Source organism: Lissotriton vulgaris, chromosome 8 (assembly GCF_964263255.1).
Source record: "Lissotriton vulgaris chromosome 8, aLisVul1.2, whole genome shotgun sequence".
NCBI lineage: Eukaryota > Metazoa > Chordata > Amphibia > Caudata > Salamandridae > Lissotriton > Lissotriton vulgaris.
This window is the reverse complement of record NC_141696.1, coordinates 1,185,586,428-1,185,605,332: the sequence shown is the minus strand read 5'-3', so window position 1 is coordinate 1,185,605,332 and position 18,905 is coordinate 1,185,586,428. Positions and strand designations below refer to the sequence as shown.

Here is an 18,905-nt window from a genome sequence, read left to right as displayed (position 1 = left end):
CATGAAAATTAAATGCATGGAAACACCAACTTGAAGTTGTGACAAGTTACTATGATATGACATATTACCCCATACCCTCTGACATTTATTAACAAGTCAATTTTGAAATCACCGACCACTACCATATCCAGGGAACAACTGGTTTAGAACAATCTGTAGAGGTTGAACATGCTCATTGTGCTCCCTGGTAGCTTTTGACTGTCTTGTCGTGGCATTGGTTTTCTTATTCAAAGTAGAATGGGTGTGCTTGACTAACGCAAGTGTTTCAATCACAAGGATAAATTGGAATGATTCACGTTTGCCTATGCTTTAAAGCGGTTTTGGGACAAACTCTGCAGGGAATTCTGCTAAGCAAAATTTTGTCGGTTCACTGCCTCACACCAAGTTATATGTTATCGATAGAAATTTTAAGGAGAACCAATTTGAAATTTCAAAGAAACAGCAGACCAACTCATTACCTCTTGGTCATGTTGTCTTCGGTGGCTTTCTGAAACATGCTGCTTGTGCTTTCAAGGTCATTAAGTTGCTCTGTGGTTTGCTCCCTGATTCTGGGCATTTTCATGGCTCTCAACCTTTTCTTTGAACTTAGTTCCACTTTCATGCCACCAATGAGGTTTATCAAGTTCTCCTTGGTATTCTTTGATGGCTCCTTTTCCGTCACAGACTCCTTCTCAGTACCCTCTTCTGTGGGAGGACCTGCCACATCTTTACTGCTCTTGAAGATAGAGCTGCTGCTTAACCACCTCGGGGCATTTTCTTCAATCCTAGAAAAGACACAAATGTATTTAAACAGACCAACATAATAGCACAACTTTCGACACAAAGTCAAACAAATCAGAATGGTGATAAAAGAAAGCTATGTAATGTTACAAGGATACAAAGCAAAAACATTGCCACTGCGTTCACTGTCTTTTTTGCGGTGATGATAACCTTCAGCAAACCAGATGAAACAATACTAAAAACATTGGTCAATTTGATCACATCATCACATAGACACATTCAAAGATCAGCCTGAAGTAGACTAAAGACATGCAGTCTATAACATTAAGTGATAGAGCTAGAAACAAGAGGAAGCACAGATGCTTGAAAACACAACCTAAGGCCTAACAAAAATAGCAGGACAGGCAGTATTGCTAAAATATTGCCTTTGATTTTCAATAGCACTAAAACCCTGTCCTGCACCTTGTTGAACAGCCCAGAGTTTTAAAAAATGGGCACTGCTATTACTTTATTTCAAGTCCTTACTAAGTTGACATCAGAAGGAAGACATGCCAAGACTATCTCAATGAGTCAAGGAGTCCAATGAGGTATGGCTTGCGTGGAACCCCCAAAGCTTCCCTCCCCAAAATCCACTGCAAACCTCAAATTTATACCTATAACAAAACTACCAGGTTTGGGGGGGGCTGGTCTTTTAGCCCTGGGCTTGCAGCAATCTTGGGAAATCGACCTAACCCACCCTTTTCTGAAAACTATACAGACTGGGGAGTCCAATGAGGTATGGCTTGCGTGGATCCCCCGTTTCCCTCCCCAAAATCCCCTGCAAACCTCACATTTAGCTGAAAAAAAAAACACATTTTCCACATATTTTTGTGTGGAACCACCATGCCGGCACAAACGTCCTACCCCACAGCATTCGCCTTAGTGTCCAGAGTAAAATTACACCTCACTTGCGTGGGCATCCAATGCAAAATTGGCTAAAAACATATTTGTAAAAAAATGTAGCGCTTAGAATTCTCGGTGCTATACCCAAAATCCCTATGTTTTGGGCTCTACCCAATCACGGGTCCCTTGCCCTACCCACACAAATGAGGTATAATTTTACTCTAGAGACTGAGAGGAACGGTGTGGGGTAGTAGGACTCCCCCAGGTGTCTAGTTCTCAGAAATGTGTGGGTTTGGTCGTTTCCCACGATGGCCGCCGAGCACAGGGCCAAAAACCCAGGTGCCCCCTTACAAAACCAAGTTGTTTTGTGATAGGTCATTTTGATGTCTCCTCAATACGTTTTGGGCCCTTGCCAGTCGCGGGTACTTGATCCACCCACGCGAGTGAGGTATCATTTTTATCGAGAGACCTGGGGGAATGCTGGGTGGTAGGAAATTTGAGGATCCACATAGATTCCAGAACTTTTCCAAACAGAAATTTGAGAAAAAAGTTATTTTTTTCAGCTAAATTTGAGGTTTGCAGAGGATTCTGGGTAGGAAAACGTTGGGGAACCCACACAAGCCATACCTCGCTGGACTCCCCCAGTAGTCTACTTTTCAGAAACGTGTGGGTTAGGTAGGTTTCCCAGGATGGCCGCCGAGCCCGGGGCCGAAAACTCATTGGACCCACCTTGCAAAACCAGGTTGTTTTGCGATAGGTCATTTTTATGTTGTCTCAATATGTTTTGGGCCCTTGGCTGTCACTGGTACGTGACCCACCCAAACAAGTGGGGTACCATTTTTCTCAGAAGACTTTGGGAAATGCTGGGTGGGTGGAATTTTGGGGATCCACACAGATTCCAGACCTTTCCAACACAGAAATGTGTGGAAAATGTGTTTTTTGAGGGACAAATGTTGAGGTTTGCAATGGATTCTGGGTAACAGAACCTGGTGAGAGCCAGACAAGTCAACCCATTCTGGATTCCCTTGGTGTGTAGTTTGCAAAAATGTACAGGTTTGCTAGGTTTCCCCTAAGTGCCGGCAGCGAAAGGGCCCAAAATCCACAGGTAGGCCCATTGCTAAAAAAAAAAAAGTCTGTGCCTAGTGGGCTGTCTGCCGCCCTGGGGAGGAATCGGGTAGGGGGTTGCCCCGATATGCCCCCAAGGGGGGGCAAAAAGACTGTGGCTATTTTTTGGAGGGTGCAGGCATTGGTATGACCATTCTGGGCAGCCCCCAACACATAAAACAGTCAGCATAATTGTTGGCACCTAGTAGGCTTTTTGCACCCCCCGGGGGGCAGATCAGGGGCCACTGCCCCATCTCCCCCTCCGGGGGGGGGGAGAAAGTCTGGAATTTCTCTGGGGGGTTATTGTCATGCCCATTTTGGCAGCCCCCCCTACATGAATACAAAAAAAATCCCTGGTTTCTAGTGAGCTTTCTGCACCCCAGTGGGGTAGATTGGGGGCTACTGCGCGTCCTCTGTACCCAAGGACCCCTGTCTGGACACTGCCCAGTGCAATGCCTTAGCCAATTTCTTTCTTGAGAAAATTGACAGGATTTATGATATTTTTAATTCAACTCCAGCGGCTTCCACTCACTCTGACCATGTCCTACCCAATTCCCTCCCGGCTACCATCACCTGCTCTACGCCCACCTCTCCCCCACTCCACGTTTGGGATCCTATTTCCCCCGCGCTTCTAAAAAAGTATCTTCAAGACATCAAATCTGGTTCCCCCCTCGAACCAATGCCCCCTCAAGTTCTGAGTTCTTTAGACCCGGCCCCACTCCACATCATTTTGGAAATCCTGAACGCTTCACTTACTGAAGCGATTGTTCCAAATGAATGGAAGCACGCAATGGTGGTTCCTTTATTAAAAAAGCCTAACGCAGACCCCAGCAACCCTTCTTATTTTCGCCCTATTTCGTTGCTCTCATGTTTCTCCAAGATTTTGGAGAAACACGTCAATTCCCTGCTCAATTCCTACGTTGAAACTTCCAAACTTCTTCATGGTTCTCAATCCGGGTTCAGGGCTGGTTTCTCTACTGAAACCACACTCCTTGGTGTGTCGGAGACCATCAGGCGACAGGTGGACAATGGGGAGACCGTGGCACTCATCTTGCTTGATTTGAGTGCCGCATTTGACACCGTCTCCCATTCCATTCTGTTGTCCACCTTGAAATCTGTGGGTGTCGGTGGCTCCGCCCTGGCCTGGATTGCTAACTTTCTCTCTGATCGCACGTTTCAAGTTTTCTCTTCTACATCTGTTTCGTCCATACTCCCCTCCACTCACGGTGTTCCCCAAGGGTCTATCCTCAGCCCCCTTTTCTTTAACCTGTATGTGAGACCGCTTGCTTTTTTGGCGGAACAGGCCGGTCTCACAATTTATTCCTACGCTGATGACACTCAAGTCATCTACTCACTTTCTACTAATAAAAATCTTCCCTCCTCCTCTCTACAATCTGGACTGAAACAAATATCTGATTGGATGCTTAAGCACAAATTAAAATTAAACGGGGACAAAACAGAACTACTCCTGTTTGGCTCAGATACCTCACTCTGGGGCCCACAACATTGGCCACCGGAGATGGGCCCTTTACCTACTCCAACTATGACAGCTCGTAATCTTGGGGTTCTCCTCGACAACCAACTATCTTACAAGCAACACGTTGTGAAAGTCTCCGCCACCTGTACCACCATCATCAGGTGGCTGAGGAAAATCACATGGATGCTGCCTGCTGACACCCTGAGGACGGTAGTCCAGGCTCTTGTCATCTCACGCCTGGACTATGGGAACATCTTACTCCTGGGTGCCTGCAAGGAGGTAACCAGGAAATACCAGCTGGTACAGAATATGGCAGTTCGCCTTATCTGTAACCTACCTGCTAGATCCTCGGCCGCACCGCACATGCGTAAACTTCATTGGTTGCGGATCGAGAGCAGAATTAAATTCAAAGCACTTTGCTTTATGCACAAGATCATGACGGGAATAGCCCCGCACTATCTTTCTGCTCTAGTGCAGCAATATATTCCCCCCCGCACACTCAGGTCATCTACTCAGAACAAGTTTAGGACTCCACGCGTCAACAGAGCCAAAATGGGAGGTCGCTCGTTCTCCCTGTTAGCACCCTCCTTATGGAACTCCCTCCCCCAATCCTTGCGTTCTGAATTGTGCTTTTTGACATTCCGTAAAGGAATTAAAACTTGGCTTTTCAACACTTAAACTCCCGATCTGATGTTCCACTCACCTTTTATACCGTTCAGTTTGCCTTAGCGCCGGGAAACCTCCGGGTAGCTGCGCGCTTAACAAATGTAATTATAAATAAATAAATAAATAAATATCCCCCCAGGGGGGCAGAAAGACTGGAATGTTTGCGGAGGGGTGGGGGCACTGGCATTCCCGTTTTGGTCAGACCCTACCCCTGATTCAAATTCACTAAATAAATTCCTGACGCCTAGTGGGCTTTCGCCCGCCCCCCCCCACCCGGGGGGACAGATTGGGGGCTACTCCCCCCATCAGCCCACCAGGGGAGACAGAAAGGCTGTAATTTTTGCCCAAAATGGGCATGCCAATGTCCCCACCCCTAATTGTAATTGCCCAATAAAATCCCTGGTTTCTAGTGGGCTACTGAATGAAAAGTAACAACCTAGGACATTTGGCGGTACAAATCACATGTAGATCAGACACGATATAAAAGAAAACTTCAGCTGGCTAAAAGAACAGGCTTTTATTAAACAATTAACACAAGTAAAAAATCATTCATGTATCATCAAATGACAATTATAAAATCACATTGTATACCTAACAATTACATATAACAAATTCATATACAATTTTTTTAAAATTAGAATATTGAATATAAGAGAAAGTGGCATGAAAATTCGGTCTCTACGCGCGTTTCGGCGGCCAGCGCCTTCTTCCTGGAGCAGCCACAAAATATTAAATGTTCGTTTTATCAAAGAGTAAGCGATAAGATAAATTTTCGTTTTCTCATTCGAAGTCTTTTGGTGATAAATTGATAGAAACTGATTGCTTCGATGAGTAAATAGAAAGTCCCGCCAACCGGAACCCTTTTTATGCTGATATTGGATAAATTTCGTTTCCGGGGTGTTTCTGGATCTCTCCTAGGCTTTATCTAAGTTACTTTGGGTTCGGTCCAATAGACTTTCAGATTGATAGTAGGTCTATTTTTCTTAAGGATCTGATAACCTAAGAAAAAGAAAGATGCTTATCCCAAGTTTCAGGTATAGAAAGATGTTAATCCTTAGGAGTATTCCAGGAAATGATTTAAAAGATCTCCCTGCCTGTAAATGGTCGGCAAGGCTCCCTATGTCCGGTGGCGGGATGCGACGTCTTGTTGGGCGGCGAGCGCGGGAAAAAACAAAGTGGGCTACTGTCATTTTTACGGCGGGTGGGGGCATTGGCATGCTGTTATGGCCAGCCCCCACCCCTAATTAAAATTGGCAATATAAATCCCTGTCGTCTAGTGGACTTTTTGCCCAGGGGGGGCAGAAAGGCTGTAATTTTTGCAGGTGGGGGCAGCCCCCACCCTAATTCAAATTGCACAAAAAAATCCCTGGCATCTGGTGTGCTTTTTGCCCCCCCCCCCTCCCGGGGGAGGGGATGAGGCATAAAGGCTGTAATTTTGGTGGGAGGTGGGGGCATTGGCATGCCCAATTTAGGCAGCCCCCACCCAAATTAAAATTGCCCCAAAAAATCCCTGCTGTCTAGATTGCTTTCTGCCCCTCACGCCCCCCCCCACACCCCGGGGGGCAGAAATACTGAATTTGCCCATTTTTTTTGGGGGGGGGGACAAAGTCCCTTGCCCAAGTGGCCGCTCTCCCCCCATCTCCCCGTCCAGGGGGGCAGAAAGACTGGAATATCTCTGGGGGGGTTATTGTCATGACCATAATTTTGGCAGCCCCCACCCCTACGTGAATACAAAAAGAATCCATGGTTTCTAGTTAGCTTTCTGCACCCCGGGGGGGGGCAGATTAGGAGCTACTGCCCCCATATGACCCCAGGGTCAGAAAGACTGGAATTTTTGCGGATGGGTGGGGGTACTGGCATGCCCCTTTTGGCAGCCCCTACCCCTGATTCAAATTCACAAAAAAAATCCTGACGCCTAGTGGGCTTTTTGCCCCCCCCTGGGGAGGACAGATTGGGGGCTACTGCGCTGGAGAGAGAAAGGTGACAAGGAGGATGAATGTGGCAAGGGGTGAGGCGTGAGTGGTGAAAAGAGAGAGAGCGAGCGAGAGTGTGCTGAGGTGAACAGAAAAGGGCGGGGACTGTAATATGTGTGAGGGTAAAGAAAAAAAATAACAGGCAGCTAGCTAACAGACTAGTGCAGTAGCCAATATGAAATGAAACCTACAATGGAGTTGGTGGGTGTGATGAGTATGATCAGTCTAGCTACTATTAAGACATGAAGTGCGTTCTTAATTAGATTACACTACAAAACTGTACGTGTCCTCCATTATTTCTTAAACTAAAATGGTACAGCTCAGAGGTGTCATTTAAACCTGAAATATAGCTGAAAGAGTTCGGAAATCGAGTCAAATAACCCAAGTCTTCAAGGTTGTTACCGGAGATTTCCCATTGATCCTTAATATTGCTCACAGTTCGTTCAAACTAAAATTCAAAACACTGCCATAACATTCAGGCAAACAAAAAAACGAGTAAAAACAAGACTGGAGCGAAATGTTGTTAAAAAGCAACCCTCTCGCCACTCCACAAAAACCAAGAGCCCGCTCTCGAGAAGTACTTTGAGAGTATGGGAATTTGTAGGACTTCTGAAACTGCTGCTTGCCATTAAAAACACTTTTCTGTAAAATATTTAAAGGAACAGTTATGTTAGAATGGTTCGAAAAGAAACTGCTGAAGGGCAGGCATTATACAAGTGCAATAATGCCGGACTTATTGCCACAGAAGTACGGAGGCCAGTGTGGTTGTGGAGTGTCCTTTAAACCTCGCTGGTGGATGAAAGAATGTGCTGCAATAACAGTATGAAAACACTGTAATAAAAGCCCGACCAAAGTTAATGTCGGTTTCTAAATGCAGCATTACTGAGACACTTCCTTTCCATTAAATCATCACTGATTTCTCCCTCGTTCCATGATTTATTTGAAGTAGATATTCGGCTTTATACATTCATAAATAAGGTGGTCTTTTAATTTCACGGTTACTAATCTGGAAACCAGTTTATGGTGTAACTAATTACTGTAACACAAAACTGATCTGTTGATAATAGCAGGGAAGACTCCACTGGATGACAAAAAGATAAATGTCTTTGAGGAACACAACAATGTATACATAGCGTTGCTGATAAATTTCACATTTTAATAACTGTTGCGCTCATCAGTAGTCAGCGCGCTGATAGACAGAGCAGGGAGGGTGCAGGCTGGAGCCGATAATTCACAGGGCTCAACAGGTAGCACAAACCGAGAGTCCCGAGACGGAGAGAGCGAGAGGGGAACAGGCAGTTTCAGGGACACAGGGGCAGAAGACACAGAAAGTCACCGAAGATAGGGATGGGAGACAGTTAAAATAAATCCTACCAGGGGCAGTAGACAAGAGAAGCGGATCGGTCAATAGATAACATAGTGCTGGGGAAACTGGGACAAAAGATGTGGCTGCTGACTGGAGGAGAGGGCAGGTGATACAGAGACACAAAAAACAGACCGTGCCAGGGGTACAGAGACAGGAACTGGTTGGGTGGGGGCAGGAGATAAGTATAGCAGGCAGTGCCAGTGGAACAGGAACCGGAAACCCGAGGGACGAACTGGAAGAGGAGACATGAAGTGGGTAAAACCGACGGTGCAATGGGTAACGAAGCAAGAGACATGGGGTCTGAGTGGAGGAGGGACAAGGGATAAAGAAAAAAAACCAAGCACTGAGGCGAAGAAAAAATACATTTAGGGGTTAAGTCCCACTTACAAACATATGAAATATATTGCTCGGCCTGTGTGGTGTGTTCCCGTGAGCCCACTGTAATCTATTGTGACGCACTGCCATGAAAAGTATGGGCAGACTCACCACGAAGACGGAAGCTCAAGACTGCTTGCCGATGACTGGCTGTTGTGTGATTTTACAGACCCCAACTGGTGGTTTTGGTTTAATTTCTGCTTTTTTCAGCTGCTCACAGGGTGCGTGGCTCTTCCTGGATCTGTGGTCATGAAAAACAAGCCCCCTTGTTGCTAGGGTAACCCTCAGAACTGGCACCAATCCCGGAGCGGCTTGGTGGTGACGTCGATGGGCTAAGGCCTGGTGAAGGCAATTTAAGTGCTCTTGCGTCTACCGGGCCAGCGGCGGTTGTTTAATCCGCATGTAAAGTGCAAGTCAAACTGTTGTATTTGAATTTAGGACCCTAGTGTAATTTTCCCGATTAATGCCCAATTTCAATTTATTTTATTATGTTTTGGCTCTCAAAAGAGGGCCACATAAATGTTCACAGTGATAAAAGCAAAAGACAAATACATATCAAAATGATGGCATTTAGGAAACATATTAGTGTGCAAAGATAACATACAATGACAGGTCTACAGCAGGAAGCAATGTCAAACAACTCCAGAGACATATTAATAAATAGCTAAAAAACCTTTAAAAAAGTTAAAAATATAAAAGCAGAACATTTCATTAGGAGGCCAATAAAGTGCTTGGAGAAAACTGTTCAAAGTAGCAATGCCCAGACGGAGACAAATAGGTTTTAACCATCTGAGTCGCAATATACGGAGCGCAGGGCAAATCAATAAAACATGCATATGATCCTGGGTACTCAGGTTACATAAATTGCACATAGGAGAAGAACCATACCATTTGGATAAAAGTAGATTTAAGGGTAACAGATCGTAACGTAAGAGAAACCAAAATCTACGGATACCATGCGGCAAGTTCCAGGAGACATAGGGTTGGGCCGACTTAATCACATAAGAATTAATAAGAAGGTCTACATCCCTTTTTCCACAGATTAAATTCTTATCTGTCTGAAAACATAACTCCCACGAGGCCTGTTTTAATACGAGTTTTAACTGTAAGGGAGAGTACAAAAACAAATTGTTTTCATCTACTTTTAGGAGAGTTGCAGCTTTTCTAAAATTCCTTACCAATTGTGAAAACTCTTTAAAATTACCCAGCAATTCAATTCTGAGGAGAGCTCTCATCGTCCCCAGTTCCGCTCTAGCCAGGCAGGCAACCCATCTTACTAGGGCACATAGTCCCTGTACCCAGCTGCTCCTGAGACCGAAATCGAGCCTACAAGCGGCCAAAGAGCACGCAGTATTTAAAGAAGATAGGGATCTTAAGAGTTTCTCCTCGATCTTATGGCAAAAATCCCAATATTTCACCTCTATAAGTTCGATACTGTATAGTATCGTAGCGGGGATTTTAGACCTGTACACCTCCAGTAAACACGAAAAGTGCCTTTTCCCCGTAGCCAAATAGAGGGAATTTAAACCCTTGCCATGGGCACGGGCTTTGCGTGAACTATGCTAAATATGGGGCCTCTGACTCAAGTTAGCCGCTATAATTTTCCCCAGAAAAGTATAGGAGTTAACAACCTCCAGTTTTTGGCCGCCGATATACCATCCAAAATTTTTTAATCTGCACTTCTTCTTACCGGCAATACACATCACCTTGCTTTTAGATATGTTAATCTTCATGCAATGAGCACCAGCAAAAACATGAAGGGCATGTAGCCGGTTTGTAAGTCCTTTGGGAGTCAGATCTAAAATAAGGACGTCATCGGCATACATCAAGCAAGATATTGGGGTCCCCCCTATCACCGGTGCAATACCCTCACTGACAGACAAGGCGGCGGGTAAGTCTACAGTATACAAGGAGAACAAAAGGGGAGCCAATAAGCAGCCTTGTTTAAGACCATTCAAGGCCGAAATTTGCTGAGATAGCCCCCTTTCGCCCCCCTGCAAAACACTACATCAAGTCTCTGTATGGAGGGTGCGAACAAGCTCCAATAGATAGGCCGGGACACCAAGAGCTGCCAATTTTCTCCACAGCGTTCTACGGTCTACTTTATCGAACGCTGTGGAGAAATCAATAAAAGCCGCGTACACCACCCCCCCTCTCACCTAGACATATTTATCAGTAACCACATGGAGGGTGGTGAGGTTATCTAGAGTGCCATGTCCCCTACGGAAGCCAGTTTGTTCGAGAGGCAAGATATTATTCTCATCGACCCAGTCGGAAAGGAGATTTAGTAGACATTTCGCAAAGACCTTTCCGATAGAGTCGAGGAGGGCTATCAGTCGATAATTGCTGGGGCAATCCCTAGTTCCCTTCTTAAAAATAGGGACCAAAATACTTCCCCTCCAAGAGGCAGGTACCGTTTTAGACAAAAAACAGGCTTTAAACAATGGATACAGGATTTTACTCCACCTTGTAGGATCCTGCTTCAAGACCGTCATAGGGAGTTCGTCGGGACCCATTGCACCAGAGGCGCGCATGTTCTTTATAGCCATTTCAATTGCTTCCTCTGTGGGATAATTAATGAGTCCTTCAGGCGTTGCATCTAGGACAATATCTTCACCTGAAGTACCATTCCCTGCGTAGAGGTCCCGGATGAAAGTGATCCATACTTCTTCAGCTATAGGGATGGGGCGGGGGCTTATTCTAGTACCACATCCCTTCCCAATTATTGCCCAAAATTCTCTAATCCTACCCTGAACAGCAGATTCCCTCAAGTTGATCCAAACTGTATCTTCCTTCTCCTTTTTTATTTTCGCTTTTAGTCTACATCTCTTTCTTTTTAATCTAGAAATTTCTTTTTCTCGTTCCATAACTCTATCTAGATATTGCTCACGGACTAGTTTATTTATTTCCTTGTTCAGGATGCGTAGTAAACTAGGCACAACTACCCCTTTTCTAGGACGGGAAGCCTTTTTTACATCAAAAATGATGTTTCGCATGAGTTTTTCAAATTTAACTATTTCTAAACCACGCCACTCGTTTAATTCTAATAAAGTTTTACATAATATATCATGGACCCCATTAATGGCAGAAGGATTCCAAAAGCACCTTCCCGTAGAGACATGCAAAGCAGCGTCACTGCCGTTAAGGGACCATGGCGCAGTGGGCAGGGGCTTTAGGGTAATAGTTATGAGCATTATACTATGGTCGCTCAGAGTTGTAGGAATAATCTTAAGATCCTGGATACAAGGAAACAAACCGTAATCCGAGATTGCATAATCCAAGATGGAAGACCCAAAAGGAGACTTATGTGTGAATTCAGCAGGCACATCGGACGGGAATCTCCCATTTAATATGAGTCCCTCCACTGCTGCTAATTCTTCTAATAGAATCTTCCCTCTTTTGTTGGTCACTAACTTCTCTGGAAAGAGGGATTGGGGGACAAAATGCGCCTCTTCTTTGGATTGATTTCTGAAAAGTTTCAGACTAGCATTGGAAATTTTACAGTTCAGATCTCCTACTAGAATGATTTCCGGAGGGGATGGTACGTTTTTAATTTGGCCAATATATCTAAATACCTGCTTCAATATGAGATTAAAACTCTCTTCTGGAGGAATATACACATTAAGAATAACAATAGGTGAGTTTTTAAAATTGCTAAACAGATTTGCTATTGTTATAGCTTGAAAAAGATTACTTGGGTCGGTATAATGGGAGAATCTCCACTGTAATTTATTTGATAAAAGACAAGCAATTCCCCCCCTAGCGTGACCTTTCTTGGAAGGGGCAGCTGGGACTTCCAGAACATAGAAATCCTGCGAAACATCCAACAAATTAGTACACCATGTTTCCTGGATACAGATCACATTTGCTCCCAGAGAAAATAGAAGGTCAAATTTCTCTGGGCTACTATGAATCCCTGCCGCATTCCAAGAGATAATTTTCAATGGGGTGTTAAAGATGGTGAAACAATTTGGGGTTATCTGTGGTCTTAGTAGATAGAGCACTATGCAGCCAATTCCACCGATTATTATCCTCTAATAAAGAGGAGTTCTGGGTCAGTGGGAGTGGCTTTACCTGGGAAACCGAGCGTTTCCCTTTAGAGACCCAAATCTTCAGGCCTTTAAGGGGGGAGGCTACCCCCCTTAAAGACCTTGCCCATATATATGCCTATATGCCCATATATAGGTATAAATCACCCTATCCTTATATAGGCATAGAAATCATAACCATATTTAGACTTAGCCTATGCTGTCCAAATAAGGCAGGGCTACTTCCACTAGTTCCAAAAATCCACAACGATTTCTTGGAAAAACCCGTCTTCAGCAGTCAGGGACTTCCCCTTGCATGAATATTAAGTTATCCAAGAAATCATGGAGTTTTCAAAGAACTGAGTCTTTGATGACGTTATTAAATCCAACCTTACGTCAAACTCAGCACCTTCAAGGTATTATTATACCCACACTGCTCAGGCAAACACACGGTGGTTTGAGGCAGTTCTGCTATCTACCTACATGACACAGCTCGCTGAAGCAAGACCCTCCCGCTGACGCACTGAGAGAGACGCTGTCTTTTCTCCTGCCGAGAAATCCAGCTCCAGTGTTTCCAAGCTACCCTTGCAGGTTGCTGGGAAATCGAGTCCTGAGAGAGAGAGATACAAGACCTCTTCATTCTAAACCAAGGTGCGGAGCTGATTAGACCCTTAGAGAATTCTTGGAATAGATTCTTGGCAAAGAATACTAAAACTAAGCTACACCTCACTTACTTCTTCCCTTGTACTAGACTTAGGTTAGGTACACCGGGGTAGGCGTATTTTAGAAGCACCAGTTGAGTACTTTGAGTCATTATTTATTAATGTATGTATTTTATATATTTATCTATGGCTTAGAAACCATACCATGCTATTACAGTATTGCTTTGTAATACTCTTTTTACTGGACGCCCTTTACTTCATGCTAAGTATTGCGATTGTAGCAGTTCATTTCTTTTGCATGAGAAAGAAGACCGTTCAATAAATATCTTTTATTGAAAACGCCCGTCTCTCTATTTATCTGCACTTCTGGTGAAACGAAGCATGCACGATTGACTGAGTGAAATAGCTATCTATTGTTTCCACAACTCTAGAGATATATTTCTTATTCTTGGGAAACAAAGTTGTCATGTTTATGCGGTTGTCAGAAACGAATCCCTTCTTGTTTATTCGAGAAAGTTTCTAGTGACCTCTGAGCTAGCTGGCACTCACTATTAAGTTTAGTATATTCGATAGAGATCTAGTAGACCTCAGTCCTACGTCACTCTATAGTATATACTATTCCAATGCGCAGAGCCTATTGGGAATATAGGAACTACACTACAAAAACAGGAGCATCAAAGGAAGCACAGGAGATGGTGGGGGACAGCTGGCCATATCGACGCGACCCGAGCCCCTTACAATAAAGACCTACCCCAGGGAACACATGGGAGAGGGCTCGGCAAGGTGACACGCTCTGTGTTGGGGAGGGGGATGAGCGTTAAAGCGCACGCTCAAGAACAGCGATGCGAGGAATGCACGTGAATGCCTGCGAATTACTGATAATTAGGGACATATTACCTACTTTCAATTAGACAGTTTAGCGGCAACAACAATTGTGGGTTGAAGTGCAGTATGAAACAAGGGAGAGCATAAAGGAGAGGCCATGTGGACGTAAAAGTAAGGCAGCGCGGCCGAATGGAGAAAAAAACCGCAAGTGCTACCTTGCCGGCCACCAGCTTGCTGTGGAGAAGTGTGGCTCACTGGTTAGAGCAGGCAGACCCTGAAGCAGAGGTCAGACCCGGGACCAGGGTTCAATTCCCGACGCGGCAGGGTCTTGAGCTCAAATGTCCATGGACTCGATAATTCTCCCTTCGGTGCCTGACCTAATCATGGGTTCACACTCTGCAACTCTGGGCATTAAGCTTGCTTAATCTCCACAACGGCCCCCCTGCATCGGGATGCCTGGCTTTCACCTTGGGGATGCCCTGTAGGGGCTATCTCACAGGGAAAAAGCCAGGACGGGTTCCCAAGGCAAGTGCGGAGATACCCCTTCGGGGGTCGAATCTGGCGCTATATAAGAATATAATAATTATGCACATGTGCGCGCGTTCTAGCAAGCTGGTCGCCGCTTTGGCAGCACTTTTAAAAGCAGCCTCTAAAGTCTCCTAAAAAGGGTTTCATTGTACAGCTGACATGCTGAACTCGTGCATTTGAAGGTGCTCTCATGTGATAAAGAAGAAAATGGCGGCTCAGTGAATTACAATATTTGCCCAGGATTACATAACTTAAAACCAGTTCATGGGTCAAGAGCATTATAGTTAGGTTGAGTAGATTATTTGCTAGATCTGCTGGTCTAGTAACATTATTATGATTTATGGAGGTCTGGGATTGAACAGCCTCCATATGCCCTTGAGCCTATGGGTATTTCATAAGCTAGGCATCCATTTGTAGGACTAGTTCGGTCTGAAGGAGAAGGTGGAGTTTCCGTCCAGGATAAAAATCTCCACCAACAATAATTCTAGAGTTGTCTAGGATAACTGACTTCTTTTTATTTAATTGAGACCAGAATACTGGGAGATCATTGGTAGGGGCATAATGTTCACAACATAGATTTTGGTGTTGTCTTTTGGGAGTCTTGTTAATAACCATCTACTTTCCAGATCCATATCCGAGGAGATAATTCGTAAGCCAGAGGAGTTGGAGATAAGAGTGATGAGAACGTTTTTCTTTTTGATGGCTGGGCACCACTTTTTACGTAGAAGGTTGGTGTCCTTCACTGCAACTTGTGTTTCTTGTAGGGGGATCAAGTCACCTTTAAGTTTGTGTAGATAGTCTAGAATTTGTTGGCGCTTCATGGGGGGTGTAAACCTTTCCCGCTGAGAGATAATATCTTTATATTATACATTTATGGGGGGTGGAAGAGCTTGTAGGATGTGTCAATAGTTGTTGAGTGAGTGGAGGAAGGGTAGCAATGCCCACCGAGGGTGGGACAAGGGGGGCTCGCTCTGGCCGAGATGGGGTTTGCAAAGAGAGGCGTAGAAGGGAGAGTAAGGTGGAGAGTGGGGGGGAGTGGTGGGAGAAGAAGGGCAAGGGAAGGAAAGAAGGGGAAAATGAGAGGAAAGCAAAGAAATAAGTTAAGAAAGAAAGGAGATCGGTGTAGAGAAAAATGAGAATAAATGCCTTTCTTCTGAGGAGGGAATTGTAGAGACACAAACATTTGTATAGCTGTGGAGGCCATGAGGGGCTGAGCCTAGCTGCATCGAAGCAAGAAGCTACACCATTTGCATGGTATCAGGGGCAAGTTATAAATATAGTGCTAACCCCAGGAGCCGTTTGGATTGGGAGCCAAACTGACTATAGTAGGGCTTCGCACAATAACTGTGTGATTATACCTGTGTGCACAACTTTAGGTAAGTACAGGCACACCTTCAGGTAAGTATAGGCACATTTTGAAATATGAGCAAGCACATCATGAAGCAAACAGAACAATTTGAAGTGTATAAAAGAAAATTTTGTAACTGAGTATAGTCACTATAGAAGGGTGGAAGGTGGAGGTTGAATGGGTTATGTAAGGAGGAGTCCAGATGAAAATGGACCAAGGGAACGTTTGGATTGAGTTGGGTTATGACCCAAAAAGAAGTGAGCATAGCTAAGATTATGATCCAGTCCACCTCCCCAGAGGACTGCCACCACCTCCTGACTGCCGGCAGTAACTGCAAGCCTCGCAGACCTTACAGCCAGCCAGCAGCAGTAAGTGCTGGTATCACAGCCCCACAGGACAGCGCCAAGGCCTCCAGTGCCCCGGAGAGCCTTGCCATCCGATTTTTCGCTGCCATCCCACTTAGTTGTTTTTTCCTGCTATCCCGCTCTCCCCACTTCCCATGACCTACTCATAGAAGCAGCAGCGCCTGGACCGTTCCCAGTGCCAGGAACCCTGGCCCTCTCGACTGACACAGGTACTTCGCTGCTGATCTCCGTAACCTAGACCCCAGTCGCAACAACTACTGCCTCAGTAGTAGTAGTAGAAACAGTAAGTTGTTTTGCTTCAGGTGTTAGAGGTGTTGGAGGTTGATTGCCCTCTCCAGGATTTTGGCAGGCAACTGGAGAAGCGAGATGGGACAGTAGTTCTGGAGTGGAGGTGAAGTGACAGTGGAGATAGGTGAATGGTTCTTGCGTGAGAGCAGGTACATGGAGTATCAGTTTCTAGGGCTACCCCTACAGCCAGCTGCCTCAGGTCACCCCATTACTGATCCAATTTTATATCATAGGACTTAAACTAGATATTAAATGTAACTTAATAGTGGAGAAAGCTATATCTTTAGACCAGTTGTTTGATGGAGCAAGCTGCATCAGTATCAGGTGGCACATAGGGGTCTCACCAAAATTAAGGACAATGCTGAGAAACTAGTAGCAGTGTTAGGTCAAGGGATGTCACCTCAATGTGCACACTCTCAAGCAAGACACCACTATGAGTCTTACACAAAAAAGCAACATTAAATAAGAACACTAAAAGATTTGAAAACCTTCTAACAATAAATTAACCTACTAAACAGTCACATATTTATTTTCCATATGTTACGGGGTAGTTTATCTTTAAAGTGACACAAAATTAGAAGTTTTTAAAGCAAAGGGGAGGCAATCTTGATTGATTATCAAATTCTACTTGAATGAGTAGAAGAAAGGTTTTCATCTTATTTGTTGAAATTGATAACGGTAACCTTCTGATAAGTGTTGGCGATAGCTTTCAATTGATGCAATATGTGTAGCCTCAGAAACTCACAAACATGCTAATGCACCTAGAAGTGAGCAAGATAAGCAGGGTTAGAGACAATGTTTAGCTCCAGTTCGACTCTTGTCCCAGGGAGATTGTCCCAAAACACAGCCAAAACAAGTACTCCATGCACTGCCTCACTCTCTTCTTAAAGCAGTTTATAAAAATTTTAAAAACTGTTAAATGATGGACTGCTGAATTTATATATTAGTGTAGCCAGAAACACATCACATGCATTTATCTCCTGAAGACTTGCAACTAAGTACACCCTTTGTGGAACATACAAGGCCGCTTGGTTTTGCCAATATATTTAACGGTCATCCCTGAGATGTTGAGCCACGCTTAGAAAGGTCGGTTTTCTGTTAAGTCAGGGGTAACCAGCATCATAAAAACAGTGTCCTGTAATACCTTTCGCATATCACTGTACTTTTTATAAAAAGAAAGGCTGTTTTAAATCCACAGCATCATTTAACATTATATTCACATTTGTTGATCATAATGTACAAATTTGGGATAAGATATGCATTTGTTTATCATAATGCCCTAATTCAGAAGCTGAATGAAGAAATTTAGTGTATCGTTTAAAAGGCCACTCCTAAATAGTTTGATTGGCAATAATCAAGCGGTAATATGTAACAACACTGGCCATCAATACACTTCACCAAAACTGACAACAGTCATGGCTGACTCATTACTGTTAGGAGGGGATGCATCTCGCTATGTCTCGTGCTTGATATTCGGGAAAGGGGCTCTAGAAAATAGGGGCTGTCAATCCTAGGAGATGGGAAGCCCTCTGCAAATGTGAAAAGTTCTTTGAATGGGGGCCAGGGTCTGACACATGGCAGCACTGTGGCTCTACGAATCAGCCTGTGCGAAAAACCTAAAGCTCGAGAGCCCAAGTCAAGTCACTGCCTTTCTCCCTCCCACGTTATGGGAGTACTGTACACCCCCTTCTCTCCGAAAGGTCAGTCCTCTTAAATCTCCCACACACTGATTAGCCGCGAAGTATCAATTACCTTATTTGGGGAACAGACACACCCCATCTCCGACTAAGGGAGCCCCGAGCACCCCGGCACAGGGAAAAACTCTTGCGCATCTTTGAGCTATCGTAGGGTACACATGTATGTACGACTGGTGCTGTCGCTGCCACTGTCAGTGACCCTGAAACAGTACTGTTTTTTATGGAAATAGAAAGGCGGACTAAAATGTGGAGTTTGTGCTTAGCGCGATCCGTCGCGGTTGCCATGTTTAGAGTTATATGTCCTGTCGTCCATTGCACCGAAACAAAAAAAAATACGGTCGGGACTCTTTTAAAAATGCTTGAATAATGACAATTTTCTGAAATTAATTAGTAGCTTAATTTATTTATCACAAGTGATGTCAAAAATACGTCGATCTTATTATTGACTTCCCCTTTCCGAGAACAAATGCACATTCGATTAATATAAAGCGATATGAAAACAACACATTTTTGGAGATAAGCGGCACATATCTTCTCCTGCTTCCCTTCGAGTTTGTTTAGTGTATTTAAAAATACACAACACCAAAATGGCGCCTTGGAT

At 44.4% G+C, this 18,905-nt stretch overlaps 1 protein-coding gene across 2 annotated transcripts in view; it reads right to left on the bottom strand.

The window, feature by feature from the left end:
• Positions 1–18,491, bottom strand: part of MRPS31 (mitochondrial ribosomal protein S31) — a 232,440-nt gene extending 213,949 nt beyond the window's left edge. The window contains exons 1-2 of one of the 2 annotated variants that reach the window (XM_086935055.1): positions 18,360–18,491; positions 459–764 (exon numbers count right to left, since the gene is read on the bottom strand). In XM_086935055.1, the coding sequence (XP_086791181.1) occupies positions 459–764; positions 18,360–18,439 (386 nt within the window). In that variant the 5' untranslated portion in view covers positions 18,440–18,491. The remainder of the gene's footprint in view (positions 1–458; positions 765–18,359) is intronic. The other variant, XM_086935056.1, reaches the window with a different exon arrangement.
• Between the last annotated feature and the right edge of the window lie 414 nt (positions 18,492–18,905).